We start from the raw sequence: 22,246 nt of genomic DNA on the forward strand, positions 1-22,246 counted from the left end.
CACCCTCAAATTGCTGGCTTTATGGTTTTGGCATGTTCCCTCCCATGATTCTTGTCATTTTTAAACTTTAAAGTTCAATCCAATCTTCTTTTGGTTTGTTGGTGGCCATATCTTTCTCTTTATCAGATAATATCCTTCGTTTTTTCTTAAGTATATCTTAAATTGAGCCAACAAAATTTGGTAAGAACCAATATTATTATAATTATATAGTTCTTATAATTATAAATATATATATATATATATATATATATATATATATATATATGATAAAACACAAAGAAATAATCATAATTTGCATCGATAGGTGTTCAAATTCGGATATCCGAAGCCTTGAATATTTAAAAATATGGGTTCGGATGTAGGTATCCAAACAGATATCAAAACTTTAAAAAAATATTATTTATTTATTTTTAAGTCTTTTTTTTAACTAAAAAATTATCCTAAAACCAACATTTCAAATTAATATTTTGGGGTTTCGAATAAGTTTTTACTATATTTTACTCTGGTTTTTTCTTATATATATATATATATATATATATATATATATATATATATGTGTGTGTGTGTGTGTGTGTAGAGGTGCACAAAAAACCCGAACCTGGAACCGGACCAGAAATAAAAACAAGGAACCGGTTTTTTTAATACCGGGTATTTAATACCCGAATCCGTACCCGACCCTACCCGTAGGGTACGAATAGGGTATGCATTTCGGCACTAAAACCCGAACCGGACCCCGATTTGTACCCGCTAATACCTGAAAACCCGAACCGGTTCCATACCCGAAACCGGGTATTTCAAATACCCGATGTATACCCGAAAAAAAACTTAAAAATACCCGAAAAATAACCCTCAAAAGTGCAATCTTTTACAAATTCCAATCTATACCTAGATAAAAGCCCGAAAAAATCCACAAATAGGGTTTTTTCAATACTCGAAAATAGGGTATTCAAATACCCGATTTTAGAATACCCGATCTATACCCGACCCGAACCCGATGCATGAGGTATGGTTTTTAGAGGCAATACCCGGACCCGAACCCTACCCGTTTTTAGCAATACCCGATTTTCCAATACCGGTCATACCCGAACCCGGTTCCATACCCGAACCCGGGTATTTAAAAAACCCGATTTGTGCACCTATATATATGTTACTTTATTTTGTTTGATTTATATGATTATATACCACATAATACAAATCTAGAAAAGAAAAAAAAATCATGTACACATGTAGTTCACATCATCACCATTATATAACCATGAAGTCGTAATATCATACTAGATACCACACAGACCTTTCCACACAGACCTTTCGTGTAAATCTTAAGTATTACTTAATAAAATTCTCTATGAAAAACCAACTATAAACTATTTACTTGTGTCTAAATCGTACTATATAAATTTTAAGAGCACACCACAAAATACCTTATATGTTTACAAACAAATCATACTAAATTATATCTCTATAGTCAAGAGATACGTGAAACAATTTCGCTATAACGTTATCTTTGTATATCGACAAACTAGCGTAAACCGTTGAACAAAAAGATATGCTTTGATATAAATATATAGATGTAAAGAATCAATTAGTTCTCTACTTCTCTTCGGTATTAACATCTTTGATATACTATATAGAGACGAACATTTTATAGCGAGTATTGCATTATATTCGGTACATTTTCCAAGAATTCGATGTGATATCGATCTCATCCATAACTAAATTAATTTATGATATTTAGACATTATAATTCATTAAAAACAGTTCAATTGATTTAGAAAATGGGGTTTAGTTTTTATATTAATTGTCTCTATCTTGGAGTAGTTGAAGCATTATATGTAAAGTGATTTGTGCAAGTGGCATATCTTGCCATCTTAATTATTTTTTCCCGTGAGTGGGGGTGCAACTTTTGGACGCGTGGATTAAACAAATAATTATTGATTTTATACAATTTTAATTATTGTATATAACAATTAAAATAATAATTTTAAAATGCGCCCGTAGTTTTAGAAATATATAACTTAACCATTAAAAGGAATAAAAATCTTGATAATAGAATTTGTACTTAGGCTTAGTGTAGTGGGGCGACGATTTGGGTGAAAATGGACGATTTTTGTGGTGCACACCGCCCCCCTAGGCGAATCTGGGGCGAAAAGAGGCGGTGGCGAGGTGAATTTGTCGCCTGGCATCACATTGATTTTATTATTATTATATTAATATGTGTGTGTGTGTTATATATACATATATATATATATATATATATATATATATATATATATATATATATATATATATATATATATATATATTATAGCCCTACACCATTACACCCCAAAAACAAAAACTCATTCTTTGCTGACTGGGCGCCACATGACGCAAAACGCCTCAATTTGTAGCTCCTCCACTACACATAGCCTTATACTTACTTTTTTTTCATAAATTTTAAGGTATATAAAATCACCATAATAATCAAATAAGCTGTTATAATAACGACACGCCAGACCGTGTTAAATAAACATGAGTTAATCGTTTAGTAGATATTTAAAACGTTACATAAAAACCATATGTGAAAAATTTATGTAAGGTTTTATAAATAACAAAATTATAGATATTGATTAAAGATGTACATATAAAACAAAACTTTGTTGGTCAATTAATTTCTTGTCATGAATTTAAAATAGTTTTTAATAGAAAAATATAAATAAATACTTAAAATATTTAAAACATTATCTATAGTTTTTCTTTTTGGAATGCGCAGAGTATATGCCACATTATGCAATATATAGGTGTCATTTTTGCTCTTCCTCATCTTCACACTTCATTTTCTTTAAAGCTTTTGGATACATTTCAAAACCATTCATCTTAACTAAGGTAACAACATCTCATATTCATTCAAGTAATATTATTAATTCTCATCTTAACTATGGTATCAACATATAATATTTATTCTAGCATCTTTTTTAATTTCTAACATATTATTAGTTCTGAAATGAAGTTGTAACATATTTACATGATCCATGTTAGGTTTTCAACCGGTTTGGATGGCGGCAAACGAGGAGTTGAAGGTGGATGTGGAACAAGTTCACATGACATCACCGCCTTCGGGAGGTGGAGGTCTAGCAAGACAAGGTAGCGTGTCGAAAAACAACTGTTTATGTTCTCCAACCACCCATGCAGGCTCGTTTCGATGCAGGCTCCATCGTACCCCTAGTGGCATTCAACGTACTAAGAGTATTAATTCAGATTCTAAGACTGATGATCATAATGGAAATAACGTTTAACGACACCACGAAAATCGTCATGGTGCCACGATTCTTGTCTTTCTTTTTTTTTTGTTCCAAAATTTAAGTAATTGTAAATGGGGAAAGAACCATGACATGTTTTTCATTAATATGATTATATGTATGTGATATATTATCATGTTAAAGAAATGGTCAAATGTGTAATGTGTTGGTTAACTATTTGAATCCATATATTGTTAGATATTAATTTGTGTTTTAGTCTTTTAGAGACTTCCACATCAAGGGTTAAAGCTTCTATGGGTTGACTAGCCTTCTTCAATCTTAATAAGAAACTGTGTTCAATAAATCTTTTGGGAACTCAATTGAGTTTAGCTTGACTGAGTTGATCTCGAGATTGAAAAACCTGATGAAACTCGATTGGATTTTGAGCTAAAATATGAAAATAGTTGAAAGATTTAAAATAACCATACGAATATAAGCATGACAAACTTGAAAACGACTGGGGCCGACCCATAGGGGGGGGGGGGTTGGAGATAATTGTCTAAAAAAGACAGTATATATCTTTTAGAGAAAATGTCATAGTTCTTTGGTGCGATGAAAATAGTGTTGGCATAATAATGTTTTGGGTTCAACTTCATGAATAGACGTTTTAGGGCTCAGTTCCTCATTACTCTCCCGTGCCTGGAATCTATAAGGGATCTTGACGATGGCCCTGAAAACGATTAACGTTGATCACGGCTGTAAATAAAATTATGTGCCTAAACAAAATAGTCGGAAGGATAATGCTTTCAGTTTCTTTAAAAAATGAAGTAGAACAATAAATAATATATAGTTTTGTAGTATTCATCCTTCATCGCATCTATAAGACATATGGGCTATGGCTTGTGTAACATGTTCCATCTATTTTGGGTCTTGGGCCTTACCTTAATATGCATATTGCATTATTAGGGCTTGGGCCTTCCTTAACATTCATTAATACATACAACTAGGATACTTTTTTTTAGATTTTGACTCAATATTTATGTGAATGTCTTTGCATTGGGTGGTTAAACTAAAAAAAATAACGAGTTAGACGTATCGTTGTAATACGTAGGCACATCAATATATAGTTGAGTTAGAAGTAATATCATAAGAAGTTTGAACACATTATTGTAATCAACCATGAATCATCAATCATATATCTTCAACAAGGCCGGCTTTAAGGGTGTGCTGGATTGATGATCGTAGTATCGCACACGACCCAAAAAAGTTTCTCTTTGTTTTGCATATATAGCATATATAAAACTAACCTAAAAACCATATAAAACCTAATTATCATTTAAAGTACTTAAAAACTAAACCTAATTTACAAAAAAGTCTTCACAACCGGATGTCTAAAATTGATTAGTTGAAGAACCAAAGAGACGTGGGCGATGGGACGATCATCACTAGACTCACTCAATCAGATTACCACCCATTGTCGGAAGTGAGAGAGAAAAGCCGATTTATATATAAGTTTCTATTTTAAAGGCTCATTTTTATTAGTTAACATGACATCCGAAATATATGAGTTGCCCTTGAATATACGTGAAAGTTAACTAATATATAACTTGATACATTTAATGGCCCACACACTCTAGATGATCTTAAAGTGTGATGTTCAGATAATGTCACATACGAATTTATAGGCAATTTGATCACGTTTGTCCCTACACCCATATTCACATATAAATGGACCTATACAAAATAATATGTAATTTTATGAAGTCACAAGTCTTATGGTTCAAGTAGTTCTCATTTAACCATTTTTATGTGTATATAAACACAATAATGAAACAAAGTTACAAATTTTATGAATAAAAGTACTCTTCTTTTCATAGGATCCTAAAGGAGAGTGTAACCGAGCCACGCCTGGAATCGCCTAGGCACAAGCTCGGCTTGTTTTTGACCTACAAAAGCTAGAGCTCGAGCTCGGCTTGTTTCAAGCACGTTTTCAAATTATTAAGCTCGGCTCGTGAGTTGTTTAATGTTTATTCAAGCTCGGGCTCGGCTCTTTTATTATTCTTTAATCAAGTTATATACGATTTCGATTATTTTTATATATTCTGAGAAAAAACCTTAAAAAAAGCCTAAGCTTGGGCCGCTCGGCTCGGGCTTGTGTAGTACATTAAAGGAGCCAAAGCTCAGCTCGAGCTTGGTTGTGTAATATGAAATAAATACATAGAAGTCCAAAAAGATGTATAACTTAAAAATACGCTCGTTAAGTCTCGACGAGCCTAAACGAGCTTCCCATACAAGGCTCAAGCTTGACAACTAAACAAGCTTTATTTGAGGCTCGAGCTCGGCTCGAACTCGAAAAAGCTTTGTTCGTTTCAAGATTTTTATTGATCCGAGCTCGAGCAACGGCTCATTTGCACCCCTCATCCTAAGCATACCTACCTACTGCATACACGTATACATATATAAACAAACCAGTTGTTTCTTATAAATTTTATCATGTAACAATAAACTTACATAAACCAAAATGTGTGATGTTTTATTTTTTGGAATATATAAATGATAAATTTAGTTTATATTATCTTATTTGTAAAGTGAACAAAGAGATAAACTTACGAACACTTTATTTTAAGACCACTCATTCAAAAATTCTTAAAACTTACTCTAACTGGACAAGGGCAATTATGACCATCAAGTGTGAAAAAAACCAAACCCAATAGCAAATCTCAAGTAGTCAACTATGATAATCCAACCTCCATAGGATGCCATCTTTGGTCAAAAAGTCAACATCCAAAAAGTTGAATTTATACTATATGAAAAGAAAACTGGAAATCAATAATTGAGCTAGAAACTCATGGACACCGGGTTTGTTATCAAGCAGGTTGTATTAGAGACAAAATCTAAAAAAACTGCTAAGCACAAAAAAGCCTGTATCAAGAATCGACATGCCTTCATTCTTTTTGTTTATTATACATTTGGGTCTCTTGTCCCAGAAAGCTGGTCGTGCACAGTAACATATCGATGCCGAAGAATTGTAACTACGTCTTCAGTAGGTTCTGATTTATCATTCGAAAAGGGGTTGCGACGCAGTTTATTGTCTGCTTACCTGCCTCTCTATTGTATAAAATAATGGGGCTAAGGAAATCAATACTTTGGCCCTCATCATTGACTCACATCTAAAGTTTGATGCTTTGTGTCACAATCTTGAAAATTACCTTATGTTTCAAGAAAAATTTTCTTCTTTTTTATTTATTATCATAGATTACACCCACAATTCACATTTTCAATTCTCTAAAGATTACAAGACATTTTTCCAAGAAAGATGAATAAAATAAAATAGCGAGTTACCCCGAGTAAAGTTGTTTAAACATCGTTTAGCTTTTCTCACTTGCGGTTCGGTTTGTTGAGGTTGACCATAACTTACTAAATATCCGTTTAGGGCGAGTAGGAATCGAACAAAGTTGCTTTACTTTTGACGAGTTAGTTTTCGAGAGCCCATCGTGAAAATTTTCATCCAAATCTTCGTTTTCTGCTAACTTCATTCTTAAAGTGGAAAGATTAGAGCTTGGTGACTTGAGGCCCGAAACACTCCATTGGTCTTCGGGTTGGACCATGCTTCGGTTGGTGCTTATTGAGCCCGGTCGCCTTGATGCATCATCTTGGGCGGCTAATAACGCTTTGATGTTGCTGGGCAGGTTGGTCAACTGGCCACCCGCCATGGCTACCCGGGCTTGTTCAAAGAAAAGAACTTGAACCACTACTCGCAATGGGAGAAGCTCGTTTTGGGCTGCGTGCATGCACACTTCCATAGATAACTTCTTGCAGTCTAGTGTTCGACATAGGCGCTTCCTTTCGGTCTTGTTGAGGTTCGGGTGTGACTGCATAGTAACAAGAATCACTAAGGGTGGCAATTTCCAAACACGACAAGAAAATAATCAAGCTTTGTATACTCTAATCTTTAGTTAAACAGGTCGGCCCACCAAGTTGTTTAGTTAAACACGTCAACTCAATAAACCGTTTTTGACTCGTCTAACCCATTTTTTACATCCCATTAAATTTATCAACACGTTTACAACTTGGTTATCACTTATCACCCACCAACCCGTTTAACTAATTTAGATAAATGAATTAAAAACATTGGCGGACCTAGTGAAAATATTTTTTTAAAGGTATATATGTGTTAAATGCCCGATCGACCCCTATAAAATTTTGACTCCGACCCTCTTCCGACCCCTGTGAAATATCTTTTTAAAGGTATATATATGTTAAAATCCCGATCGACCCCTATAAAATTTTGACTCCGACCCTCTTCCGACCCCTGTGAAATATCTTTTTAAAGGTATATATATGTTAAAATCCCGATCAACCCCTTTAATATATTGACACTGACCCTCTTCCGACCCCTGTGAAATTTTTCCCGGGACTGAACTTAAACGGGTCGTGTTCTGGTTACATGATTTTAACTATGTGAGTCAGGGTGCATGTTTTTGACACAAATAAAAATATGGGTCGCGTTTGGGTTGAACAAATTCAACTTGTCAACCTGTAATCCGTTAACCCACCAGCCCGACACAGATGACACCCCCATAAGTCAAAAGTCAAAATGATGTTACCTTGAGATAAATGTCAATGGCTTTATAAAGATCATCATGATCCAATCTAGCAAAATCAGGAATAGTTTCAGCTAAAGCAGTAAACTTTGACAATGGCAGATTAACATCTTTAGCAATTTCTTTCAAATATCCATCAATAAGTTTAGCCACTTTAATCTTTGAACTATGAGATGATGTAGAAGACCTCCTACTTTCTTGCAACTCGAAATCACCATTATTCGCAGACCTTGACCGCCTATGCCGCTCAAACCGGCCCTTGACATGTGGAGGGCTCGTTGGTGGACTTTGACTTTGCAACATAAACTGCTCCAAAATGGTGAATATTACCTCAACATCATATATCATGTCATTAGACGAACTCGGGATCAACATATCGGGAACCGTTGCTTCGTCTAACTGAAGCCCAATCCGTCTAGCTAACTCGGATCTTGATGACGACGAGGCACGAAGAATGTTGGCCGCTTTTAATAGTTTCAGCAAAAAGCTGCAAGAAACTGAGGCCCGTTCGGTTGGAAGCAAACTAATAATCGACTCCAAAAGCAACCGGCTTTTTGAACTCGAATTTGAATTCGTTGTCGTCTCGCCATTTTCAAGATTCCTTGAAATATTCGGTAACCATTTCGACGCATAAATCCTTAATGCATCACCAACAAGACTCGCGGGTACTTTCCCGCCAGATTTCAAGGCTATCATTGTTCTCCAATAAAGATCAATGCCTAATTCAGAAAGATCCTCAGCCCACCATCCTTTACTCGTAACTTTACTTCCGTTTCCATTTCCGTTAATCGAAATGTCATCTTTGTCCCTGCAACGCCTTGAGTAGCTATGCGATAAGCTCACTTTCAAAGGGTTAGAAAGGACTTTTGACGCGATTGCTTCGATGCAGCGGCTAGTAATGCCCAAATCTTCAGACCATAACTGAAAAGATTTAGTGGTTTGCAGTGTAATAATCGAGTCTTTCCAACCGTTGAGTATGCAAGAGTTCAAGAACACATCAAGTTTGTAAACAAGGTTGCCTTTTTCGACTTCTTCGGTCATTTGAAGGTATTCAGCTGCACAACGGGCCGATACTATGTTGTATGCACTGAGTGTGATTGTGATTCCATAACAGAATTTTGCGCATAATTCGAAAGACTCGGTTCCTCCCGGGAAATCTGGGAGTTGGATGATTTGGTGTTGGGTGGATTCAGGGGATTCAGAACAAAGTTTTTGCAGCCTCAAGCATTTGGATAATAGTGGAAACTGGTTTCAAAGAGAAAAACAGAACATAAAGATTTGAAATTCTAGTTTTATAGAAAGATTTAAATAAAAACTATGAAAAAATGAAATTTTTAACTGTATTCAATAATTTAATAAAAAAAATTGAAAATTTTCTAATTGTGCTCTATTTAAGAATTTCATTTGCTTTAATAAGTTAATAACAATGTTTATCTAGTTATATAGAAAGATTTTTAAGAAAAAAATATGAAAAAAATTGAAATTTTTAACTGTATTCAATAATTTGATAAAAAAAACTTTTTTTATTAAATTTTCATCTTTATTCCATGAACTGATACAAATTTTGAAAACCCTATATGTGGAATTGTAGGAAATTGTTTTCAAAGAGAAAAACAGCGCATAAAGATTCATAATTTATTACTTTTAAAGAATTTTGATCATAATCCACAATGAATAATCTTTGTTTTAACTTTTATAGAAAGATTTTGATAAAAAAAAAAATCTGAAAAAATTGAAATTCAGTATTATTTCATGATTTGATCAAAATTTTGAAACTAGCAAAAAAAATGTGGGCTGCAATTAAAGATTGTTACCTTGTGAAGCAAATATCTTGTTCCATTCACTTGAACTACAAGATCACTAGAAACCTCAGAAGAGACTGACCTGAATTGATACAAAAAATATTTAAAAAACTTTTACCAAAAAATATTGTGAATCACAATAAAAAAAATATATAAACTTGATATGTATACCTTACTGATTCTGAATTGTAGAATGTATCAGGCCTAGAACCAAGTTTCATAAACTTCATGGCTGACTTATTTTCTTGTTAAATATGTACAATGAATGAAGATCAATCTTTTCTCTCTCATGAAACAATACCTATATTATATGAACCAAAAAACATAGCACAATTAGATAAATTGTAAATTTCCCATTAAATCAGCTTAACACACATGAAAGTCGCCGATCCAAAAAAAAAAATAATACTTAATCAAGAATTCTCTAATAAATCAAAGATTTTTTTTTTTAATGATTTTGGTGTGGGATTTGAATGTTGCAAATAATAAAAGAGTCCCAGAAAATTTGAACAAAAACAGAGTAATATTAAAAAAACTTGTAATGATTCTTGAAATCAACATAAACCCTAAAAACTGGAATTCATTAAAGATTTTCATGTGTGTTTAACAATGTTGTAAGCAAAGACAAAATCCCAGAAAATATTAACCAAAAAGTGAAAACAGAGCACTATTAGAATATTGCAAAATTCCCACTTTCACTTGTTCATAACCCCACAAGATTCTTGAAATCCACCAAAACCCTCAATAAAATCCATCAACCAATCTTATGAAATCTTTAAGATTTTGATATGGGTTTATAATGTTGCAAATAAAAGACAAAAACCCAGAAAAATAAACAAAATATCAAGTGATTTCATTCAAATCTTGTCACTTAAAAAAAAATCGTTAGAAACACATTAATGACTCTTGATTACTCAAGATAATCACCAAATACACAATTTTTATGAATTTTGTTGTGTTGTTTGAGAAGATTTATTGATGGGCAATAAAGACAATTTTTATGAATTTTGGCACCATTTTGTTCATTTTCTTGACTACAAAAAATAACCACCAAAGACTCAATTTTTATGAGTTTTATGCAGTTGTTTGTAAAAACTTTTCTTTTAAACAGCGTTTTGAACTACCCATTATACTAATTTTGACGCTCCAGACTTCAGGGGCGAAGGTTATGAAGAACCCTGTTTTTTCTCTTAGTAGTGTAAATTTTCATGATTTCGCCGGAAAACTTTATAGGTATTGAGTCCGGACACCTCAAAAATATTTTTCCTTGACTTCGGCCACACCTTTGATTAAGCCAAACCTTCGCCAATGCCAGGCATGACTCATACAGACCCTGAACCTTAACCATCACCCTCGTACCATTGGACCAAAAGGTGAATTACAATTTTTTTGTAAAAACTAATTGATGGGTAATAAAGAATAAAGAAGAACCTGAAATCTCTTGAAAATGGAGAACAAAAAGATACAATTTTTATGATTTCTTGATCACACAAGATAATCACCAAAGACACAATTTTTAAGAGTTTTATGGAGTTATTTGAGAAGATTAATTAATGGGTAGTAATAATAAAGAATAAAGAAGAACCTGAAATCTTGAAAAATGGAGAAGAAGATTGAATGAGAGAATAACAGAAGAATGTGGGAAGCAATCAAGTGTTCATAAGTATGTGAAAATGCCAGCATGCTATGTATATGTATGTATTGCATTTGAGAGTAAAAGTTGACTCCCACGTGCTTATCTTGTGCCCACTTCTTGCATAATTGTCACACCAAATTCTTCCTTCTTTTATATAACTTTTTTGGAAAAATGTATATGTATTATGTTTAGTCTAAAATGATGGTGTTTAAGAATAATAATACTTACTAGAGTAAATACTATTAGAGCACAAGATTTGTTTGGTACATATATAAAACTTAGGCTTTGATGAGAACAACCTTAATGCGTGTATAGTTTACTGATTGACTGACTTGTTAAAACGCGATGGTTATTTACTAACGATAAGAGTTATTATAATAATTATTATTGAATTTGTTAAAACATGGCCCACCACCGCATATTTGTTTTCGTCTTTATCAATAATAATGATGAGGTTGCTAGGTTGGGTACTTTACGGGTCGGTATTTTATCGGGTCAGGGTCTAAATCATGATACCTCTCCTTCCTTGAGTCATCTTGTACAAAATGATTTGTAGCAATGATTTCTATTGCCCTTAATCATGAGTTTCTCCTCAAAGAAAATATAAGAAATAAAAAGATTCAAGTAAAATGCTTGAAAATTGTTTAAGGGGTCTACACAAAAGGAGAGAAAAATCAATTTGTTAAGTAAAACAAAATACTTTTTAGGCAAAAGAATATGGGAATATTAGTGTAGGTGGATGGAAAGATAAAGAAAGAGGCCAGAATAATATTATAATTTCAAGATTTCAACTATGCTTTTCTTGTTTTAGAAGTGCCACAAATGGATAATTTATAGTAGCCACAAGTGAAACTGCCTTGAATCGTTGGTTGCAACCCTTTCAAGCATTTATGACAATGGGGTCGATGGTGATTAAATTCAAGTTTTATTTAAACAAATTGGTCCATTTCTTGATTTTTATTTAACATATTTGAATGGTTTGTATAAGTTGTTTTTGAGGTTGTGTTAATTGCATGTCCTTTTATGGTTGGATATGCTTGTTAAATGAAATGGCTTTTTCATATATGTTTTCTTCATTCTAGAAGATTTAGATCCAGAAATTGATCAAATTTCCATTTTATTAATTTTAGGTTAAACAAAGATGTAGCATAGGTGGTATCCACTACTTTATATGGGAATCAAATAATTTCACCTCCAAATGATTTGTTTTATTGTATATATGTTTATATAAAAGAGAGAGTTTGTACCCATTATTGAATGTATCACACTAACATTTAAAATTCTAAATTATAGGAGTAATATTTTACACAGTTTCTATAAATGAGATTGTATAATATCAAAAATTTGATCTTGTGGGCAAATAGAACTTGTGTTAATTAATGATTGGTGAAAGTTTTATACAATAAAAAGATTTAAATAGTGTTACAACCTTATTTATTAGGAATAGCATTGTATGGGAATCTAAGGAAGATGAGGTACAAAGTGTATATATACATGTTCTTTTATAACTAGCGTAGTCTAGTGACAAAGATATATACATTCAACTAAAAGAATTTGGGTTCTTGTCTAATTTGAAACATACATGGTGTGTAGATTATGATTTTAAGTGAAACACTTAGACAATCCGCTATGGGTGTGATGGAGGGAGGCCTTGGGGCGCGGAGGGCGCGAAACACCGTTTGGAGGGGGACGCGGAAGGTGGGGCGCGGTGGGTAGGGGCTTCACAATGCCGGGCGCCTTTCTCTCTCAGCCTCTCACACACAGACATATATATGTGTGTAGATATATATATATATAGGGGCGCCAATGAACTTTAAACCATAATGGGACATTATTGGTTAGGGCTTCGATGTCCCCCGGTGCTTACGTGGCGCTGGCGTGACACTGTGGAGGGGCTTTGATGCCCCCACCATAGAGGATTGTCTTATAATCATTTTGAAATGATGTTGGGGATGATTATAATCTTTTATTTGACTAGATGATTTTGCATGTGGAAAGGATTTTGATGAAATTTGTTGCATTTGACCTAAATTTGCTTCTTCTTGTTTCTTCTTTTTTACAAATTGATATTTTAAGATGATAATAACTTGATGAGAGTTGAGTTGAATTATAACATGACTATCATAAGTGTTATGAAAGCTTTATCTTTAGAATTTGGAATGGTGGAAACTAGTGTTGAAGAAATTGTTTTACAAACGGGTCTCTTTTGTTTGAATTATTTGGTGTAATGAATGTGAATGCATACATTTATTTAATGTGGCAAGAGTTATGTTTAAGTAAACTCAAATAGTCAAATTGGCCAAAAGATCTCTGTTTTTACTTTATAGTGAATTATTGGTGTGACTTGTGGTTGTCCACGTATTTATAAGACTTAAATAATTTGTATATCTAGGATCCACAAATTTAATTGTTGGTGTACGAGTTATAATATGCATTCAAAATCCAAAAGTATTGGTAGAGTATGGGTGTTCTATGGTGAAGTTTGAAAGTATAAAGTTTTTATTGTTGAACATTGTTCAGATAAATATATTATAAAGATCGCATAAAGTGTTGAAGTCGAATCGGACCAATTAACCTTTTTACCATGACGGTTGATCGTAGAGCTAAATTTGCCATGACATTTTACCATCATCTGTTATATTCTGCACTAGAGACACGTTTGATCTTTATCAAAGTATTTTTCTTCACTTTTTGATAGAAGAAAATCCAAACTAGTTTGTAAAGTTTATGTATGTTTCGCGGGAGATAAACACGTGCTTTAACTTAGTTATATGCTATTTATGTGTTGTGGTATATGCTTTTAGGTGGAGGTTCACAAAGAACTAAAAGGTAAGGTATGACCCTAGTTGAATGAATTCAGGTGGTGAGGCTCACCAAAAGTTTATATTGTAAGTGATACGTTACCTTTATACCATACAATATGAAACAACTTACATTCCATGAGGACCATAACTTTATATGCTTTGATAATTAAACATTACAATCACATGTCAAATTTAATGAGATAATTTGTTACTAAAATGTGAACGTTAAAAAGATACATTAGACATGAATGATAAGATAATTTATTATAAAAAATTCAAAGAAAAATATTAACATTAGTGATGTGAAATGTAATGCTTGTAAAGAGGGAGAGGGTGGAACATTATTGAAATAATAATACATTTATGGTTAGGTAATTAGTCAAAATTGTAACAAAAGTGGTTGATAGTAGTTCACCAAGTGTTGGACTTTCTTAATCCAAGTTGGACATTGGTTTTTGTCTAAAATGTACCCACAAGATTATGATGTTAGAATCTTTAATTATAATGGATGTATGGATATAACTAACTATTATAAATAGTCGTAGACAAATATGATTAGAGTATAAAATGTTTTTTTCTTTAAAAAGTCATATTGGAATAATTAAATTGAAATAGTGTTGGAATAATTCTTCTCAAACAAATTGTGTATAAGTGGGAATAGTTCTAACATCATCTTATAAAAGGAGAATATTTGTGCAATAAAACAAAAGGTTATTGAATTTTCGAGTTGTCATAATTATAACATACTAACATACAATGTATAAAGGCCCATTTGGTTTCTTAAGAAAATACCACAAGACCAAAGTGTCAATAAGAATCTTATTGCATTTATTTGAAATCATCCATACTTAGGATAAGCGAATTAGACATGATTTAATTACAAGTTGTTGAACCTTTCTAAGAACATAGTCCATGATAGAAGTTCGTAAAAGGCATAAGATTAATGTTAATGATTTTTAGATAATAACACCCTTGTGTCTTACCTTTGTCTCAGTGATATTACATTCTATTACACAGGGGCCCAACCTTTTTGAAGGCCTAAAGCAGTCTCTGAATTTGGGGCCTTTTTACTATTAAATAAGTATGACAAAACAAATGGGTCGGTCGGGTCGGGTGATTTATCATAAGGGGCCCAGAAATACACTTAAGTCATTAACAAAGATCATGTACTTAGTCAACTAGCAACATCAAAACGAGAAATTCGGACTCAATATCATCACATAGTTTTGCATAAACGGGCACGATTAATGAATACATATTGATTCATAAAATATACCAAAATATCACATTTTACCAACCATCTATATGCAAATATTAAAACATTAAGTGTACTGGTAGTATAGTAGTGTTACTAACAATATAAATGTGATGCTTTAATATCAACATAGTTTACAAAACTGTATATCACATACCACAAATTAAAATACATTAAAAGGCTATGGAAAAAAAAGAATACAAAATAGTATAAAAGATTGATTAAATGAAAACCTATGGGTTCATTTGAGCATAATATTGCAAAAGGGAAGCAATAAAAAAATGGTGGATTTGTAAGAAAAAAGGCAAAAAGTGTAAAAAGAATGGTTGCAGCATGGACTCGAGCTTGAGCGTGGAAGTTATAAGTGCTAAACCTAAACCACTTCACTTCAGCAACAATATTTACTAATTTTGGGAAAGAAAACATAAATATAGACTGTATAAATAGCTTTTGTTTTAAACGAACGGAGGCCCTAAAATTTTGGAGGCCTAAAGCGTTCGCTTTACCTTAATACACATAAGGGCCGGCCCTACTATTACATCTTAGGTGGAGTGTGGACTTTGCATGCAATTATCTTCCTCTATTTATGTCTATATGTGTTCGTAGTTTACTATATCACTCTGTCATCATTTGTTTTGTTATTCGTGCATGTACGTTTGTATGTTGTTTGGAGGCAATGGTCTATCTGAAGTAGTTTTTCTATCCCTATGGATAAAGTCATAGAGGTAAGGTTTGTCTATATCCAACCTTTTCGAGATACTACCAGTAGAGTAGCTGTTGTTATTTATGAAATTTACTAAGTACGCTTATTGCTTATGAAATCATCCATACTTTGTAGCAATAATTGGTCTAGTTTTATATTAAATGGGTTTAGTTCATCCATACTTTGTAGCAATAATTGGTCTAGTTTTATATTAAATGGGTTTAGTTATAGTTTAACCTTGTTCATATTATTTTTTTTGTTACATATGTAGCAAGCAAGATCCCAATTTAAGCGAAAGTTACACTTGAGTCACTAACTAGAAGTCTAAGACTCTGGTTTAGTGACCGGCTTGCAATGTAACCATTACCAAACCAATAATATACCGCTTGTTACAACTTTTTAAAATTTTAGCTTGGTCAGATAAAAAATTGCACCGATGCACAAGTTAGACTAGGAGAATCTACGACCTCTAGTAAAAAATCTACAACCTCTAGTCTCAATCTATGATAAAATCAAATAGCACACTAATCCTTTACAATTAGGAAACTAAACCAACTTGACCAACTTGTCAAGTTAGGTTCTTCTATGTAAAATGCTACGACTCTTGTTAGGAAAACATTTACAAACTCTAGTCCCAATCTGTAATCAAACCGAATAGCACATTAATCCTTTTATAATCAAGAAATTAAACTAATATGACCGACTTGTCAACTTAAGTCATTTTATATAAACGGACTTGTGAATGCGATCGGGAATTACGAACACAATCAAATTCGACATTTTAATAATTTACAAAGCGTACAAAAACTCTCGATCATGATCGTATAAAAACAAAACTTTATGATAGAACTAGAAGCGGACCTAAATGTTGAAGGATATTGTAACATTCATGGAAGGTGAGTATGACCCAATTTCGTTGAAATGGTTCAATCAATGTCCACACCTAAACGAACCACTATTGAAAAAAATGTCTAAGGTTAAAAGACAATAAGTAAGGTCTTGGTTCAATCAATGTCCCAGACCGGCTCGTGTGGCTAGGACCCAGTTTCTGGTTGGCTCATTACATGAATGGGAACGTGAATGAACCCATGTGTGGCAATTTTGGAATTATGTGAGACAAGTGTGGCAAAATGGGGATTCCACCGTGTGATGAAGTGGCGTCCACTTTAGGATCTTCTTCATGCTTGTACGGGCAGTGTGTGGGGTCCACTATGTGTTACCCTAACGGGGTTACATAGAGGAACATGTGGGTTCCATTTTCCACCATCTAATATGAATGAGATTTTTAACACGTTAATTAACATATTTTCAACTTGAATTATAAAAAAGTTTGGTATGACGAATTAATGGTGGAATGAAATATGCTATTGTGGATGAATAGAGGTTTGGTTGGTCAGTGAAATAAAATTTATTAATGTAAATTAATTTGTTTTCGTTTGAAAATTTTTAGCCAGTATCTGAAGGAGTGTTGTTTCTCCTATGTAGCACGGGGACACCACTTATGTGTCAGTATATTAGGGACGTTTCCTGCTTTGCAGGGACGTATCCTAAACATTTCCAATGTCGGGGACGTATCTGGTAGAAGTATCCACCCCGTTTCCATTTAATTTTAGGGTTTTAACCTTTTCCAATTTCAAAACCGGCCACTAAATAAGTCGATCATACATACTCGGCTTCTCTAATCTCTCAAGTCTCATCATCTCTACGATTATGGCTTCTCAAGAAACACAAGGATCGTCAACTACATCAGTAGAAGAATCTCCGATATTTGTCAAGAAATCCAGATGATGATGTAAAGATGTGGGATGTGAGTGGAGATGTTTTTGATTCAATGGAAGATGTAGGGTTTTTGGAGGTTGACAATCTCTCACTAGATAAACCGGAATTTGAAAATGATTTGATTATTAATAATTAATTACCTTTAGAAGACAGTGGGATTTTTGTAGTTTACACTTTACATCAACACACACACACACACACAAACACATATATATATATATATATATTGAAATTTGTTTAATATATTTCTATTTTTTATTGACATATCTTTGCGTACCAGTATCTTGGATTTATGAGTTTTGTTGTTCCCCGTTCCAGTGCTACATAGTGTTTCTCGCTTTTTAACTCGAATATCCATGTTTATCATGATTATAATTTGAATTTGAATAAATTTAACCAAGCCAAAATAACAATGATAACAATTGTCTTATGCAAATCACTTAGGTGGATCATCATATATTATTATGAAGTAAACTGCATGCAGTAGGGTTTTTATGTTCCATGCATGCATGCACAGCTTCATTAATGAACTTGGACAGTTGACATGTCAGCTTCTGCCGGAGATGGCCCGTGGAACATTATGCCAACCATCGTATAGTCTCAATCTAGCTAGTTATATATTATGTGAGCATTAAATTTACACACAAAAGAAGGTTCAAGAAATTCAAGTCAATAATTAGTCAATGCATTATGTGTGCTATTATATATAAACTGACAGACAACGTGTATAGGTAAGTGTTGTATAGTCACTGTATTGTGTCCGTTGTCTTACACCACACGAAGCTGTTCTAGAACATAAAGGTCTTGTCATGTGTTTATTTGATTGGATTGATATCCATATCATTAACATTTTGTTCACGTTTACCGGGCACTTTTTAATCATTACTCGATAAAATTTTAACCAAATAGATTCTGACACACGTCAAAAACCACCGACAGGAGGCGTCTAACAAGATTCTTACATGACTATTTTGGCTAATATTGACGATATTGGTTTCCGACAAGATTTTTTTGGCGTCTGACGAAATTTTTGGGACAAGTGGTAGAGTCTTGTTGGTTAAAAATCTGGTCAAGTAATATTTAAAGAGTGATAGGGATTCAGGGCAACAAATTATATGGGGGGCTTTATAAAAATTGGTTGGTCAAATTAACATTTTTTATTTTGTCAGTATTATCCCGTTAAACGGAGATTTTGGTCATTTTCCTTAACATACATGGCTCGCTAAAGTTTTTATATATTAAGGCATGTGAAATGTAGACTACCTCGTTATATTCACATGTGATGATCTAATGCTACTCTAAGATTATCATATTCTTTGGTTAAGTTATATAATTGATTGTATTAATCTGCCCGGTTTAAAAGTTTTTACACCTCTCGATAAGAGGTGCTATAAATCCATCTTTGATATATAATAAATCAAATGGTCTTTAACAAAAATAATATATATATTTTTTGAAGTGATTTTTGCGTAGCTATTAATATCAGGGTTGAGTTGTAAGATTTTGTAAGTATTTGGGATGAACATGCATGGGTGGTGTATTTGTGAGATGGATTTGGAAGGTATTTATCATTGTAGTATTATTTGATTATTATTCATATAAGTGTTAGTGTGCACATTTGATGTATCGCCTTCTACTTTTCTTTTCCTTTGTATAAATTAGCCCCACTTGGCCGGTGTTTTATTAATTAATTGATCTTTATATGTGTTTTCCTTTTCATATTTCACTCTCAAACTATATATGCATATATGTCTTTGGTTGTATATATTATGTGTAGGTTGTTTTTTTTTTGTTTTTGTTTTCTTATTGTTGTTGAGTAAGATGTTTGTATTTGTTATACATATTATATAAAATCATGTGAGATATCACTTTTAAAATCTGTTAATTCTACAGATTTGTTTTTTCATGATCTGCTAATTTAGATGAAATTGAAGCTTAATATTGGTGAAAAATATTTAGAGATGTTGAAAATATATTTTTAAAAAAGTTGAAATGATAGTCTTTAAAAAATTAAAGAATATTTTTTTTGGTAAACTTTGGTTTCTCTCAAGTGCGTGTCCAAAACGAGTACTATAACATAACATAACATATTTTTAGCCTTTATTGGTTTATTATCAGTTATTTTCAGCACAAATCACTTATTAGTTAATGTTACATATAAATATATATTTTTTTAAAATTTCAAACTCTCATCGAGACCGTGCCTTGAACATTGGCAAAACCATGTATGGCCGTATGGGGTCTGGGCCGGCCATGCCCGCACAGAAAGAAATGAAATATATGAAAGTAATATAACTCGGAGACATCTTGGAGTTTTCCATGCATGGACCATCATCTTTCTCGTTGCTTTTGATCTTCTAAACTTATTTGTTCTATAATTTTAAAAGTTGTTCAAAACCATTTGGTTGAGAATTGACATATAGAAATCTCAACAATATTGATCACTTCTTTGTGAGTAATTTCAAACATGTTAGGAATAATTCTATAATGAAAATATGTGTCAACTCCAACAACATGAGAATACTCAAAAGATTTGACTTAAAAAAATAGGAGATCTTGGTTATGTGACAAAAACTAGGTTCTAGGTTAAACCAATGAGTTTTCTCACGTAATATTGGTTTTTTCCTAAGTGTGTAATGGAGATGATCGGGTGGATCAGTAGTCTGTCTGTAATATGTAATTTCATTATGTTTGGTACAATAATACAATAATTACGGAGTTTATACAAGTAAGAAAAACGAAACTTTATATGCAACTTGAAAGACAAGTTAAAGGCATAATTGAAAGGGGTAATGCTTTGTCTTTCATCATTGATACTAAGTTAAAATCATAAGAGGCTGCCCTTTGCCATAATGTTATTCTTTGGGTATAGGAAAACCATGGCCTAAAAGTTTACTTGATCAAAATCATAAACAAGTTGAAACCAAATCTAACATGCTGTAAAATGTGATATCATTATATTTTTCCTTAAAACTCAAGCAATTTCATGGAATTTAAGTGATCTAATTATCTCGTATTTGCTTTACATACACAAAACACGGGTAAAACAGAATAGAAAAGGAATAGATAGGAGATAGTTAGTACCGAAAACAATTTTGTTTTATTTTTGTTACATATGCTTATGTTCAAAGAGATCGCGTGTAGTTATAACTTATATGTTATGCCATACATTAACCATTTGTATAACAATACGATAACCATTAATCTATTCTGAGTTTATAATTTACTAAAGTATGTTTATCTTAAGGCCAATGTTGTAATAATCGCTAGTCGCTAATCGGGGATTAATCGATGTCTAGTCGGGATTTTCACAACCCTGCTTAAGACATCAAAATCATGCTTAATCATGTAAACTAACAGTAACTAGAAACGTAATTTAAACAAGCAAATGAAGAAGACATAACCACCATTCATTTGGTCACAAAAAGTAAGACATGTGTTAATACAAGGATTGAAGAGACAAGATAATCCCAAGGTAACTTTATTTAATAAGCTTTTTGACTGACACAAGAGAGCTGTGAACCTTTTTACCATATGATTCATGCATGTCACAATTTTCTTCGATTACGTTAAGTACATCTTTCCTCATGCATGCTTATACCTTATCATCATAATATTCTCTCCCCACTTAATCTCTATCATGCTAAATATCTCTAAAGAAAACTTAAAAAGTTTTTAAATTTATAATACTAATTAATTTATATTTTAAATGCTTAGGTGACTTTATTTCGGATTTGGGCTAAAGTAGAACCAAAATCCGAAATGTCAGGTTTTGAGTGGTTGAAAACCGTTTTTTCTCCGGTTTGTAGGTCTGCTGGGTTTTGTTTATTTGGTTTGCAGTTTAAGTTTTGCTAGGATGAAGAAAAAAAGTTGACTGAAAATAATGATTTTGGGTTTGAATGTTTTTTATTTAATAATTAATTAATTATTATACATTCATGTTAATATATTGGGTTAATATATATATTAAACTTATATAAATTACTTAAATTTTAAAATAAAATAAAAAAAATCTATCAGTGTAGTCCGATTCATTTTTTTCAGTTTTAGTTATATGCAAAAGCAAAACCGAACCGAAAGTTCAGTTTTTACGAAAACATGTTATTGTTTCGGCTCGGTTATTTTGGTTTTTAATTCGAATTATATCGGTTTCCGGATCGTTTTTTCGATTTCATATTCATATGCATCCCTAGTTATAAATTAATTAATTCATAATATTATTTTTATAGTTTAAAGTTGTTATAAGTAAGTTGTGGCTCAATAAAGTTGTTATAAGTAAGTTGTGGCTCAATGGTAGAGCACTCACTTTACTAGTGAGAGGTAGGGGGTTCAAACCTCACTACCACCAATTTATATGAGAGATATGAGGGATGACCCTGGCATGCCAGGGTTCGAGTCCTGATCTCACCCGGTTTTACCGGCTCCTCGCTGTCATGCCGTTTGGC

General features: G+C 32.7%; 1 protein-coding gene and 1 long non-coding RNA gene across 2 annotated transcripts; one reads left to right on the top strand and one right to left on the bottom strand.

Annotated features, from left to right (window-relative positions):
* The first annotated feature begins 2,728 nt into the window (after window positions 1-2,728).
* LOC143596476 (uncharacterized) lies at window positions 2,729-3,483 on the top strand. The gene is made up of 2 exons (XR_013146717.1): window positions 2,729-2,865; window positions 3,019-3,483. It is a non-coding gene; the product is annotated as an uncharacterized LOC143596476 (long non-coding RNA).
* A 2,945-nt stretch (window positions 3,484-6,428) lies between these two features.
* On the bottom strand, window positions 6,429-11,305 carry LOC143596482 (BTB/POZ domain-containing protein At1g67900-like). Its single transcript, XM_077075247.1, has 5 exons — window positions 11,210-11,305; window positions 9,796-9,925; window positions 9,637-9,706; window positions 7,826-9,067; window positions 6,429-7,090 (listed from the first exon to the last, which is right to left on the bottom strand). The coding sequence occupies exons 2-5, from the start codon at window positions 9,852-9,854 to the stop codon at window positions 6,587-6,589; spliced, it is 1,875 nt and encodes a 624-aa protein (XP_076931362.1). The 5' UTR covers window positions 9,855-9,925; window positions 11,210-11,305; the 3' UTR covers window positions 6,429-6,586.
* Between the last annotated feature and the right edge of the window lie 10,941 nt (window positions 11,306-22,246).

The sequence above is a fragment of the Bidens hawaiensis genome, unplaced genomic scaffold (assembly GCF_021521415.1).
Source record: "Bidens hawaiensis isolate Kalapana, Puna unplaced genomic scaffold, B.hawaiensis_p1.1 tig00046624_1, whole genome shotgun sequence".
NCBI lineage: Eukaryota > Viridiplantae > Streptophyta > Magnoliopsida > Asterales > Asteraceae > Bidens > Bidens hawaiensis.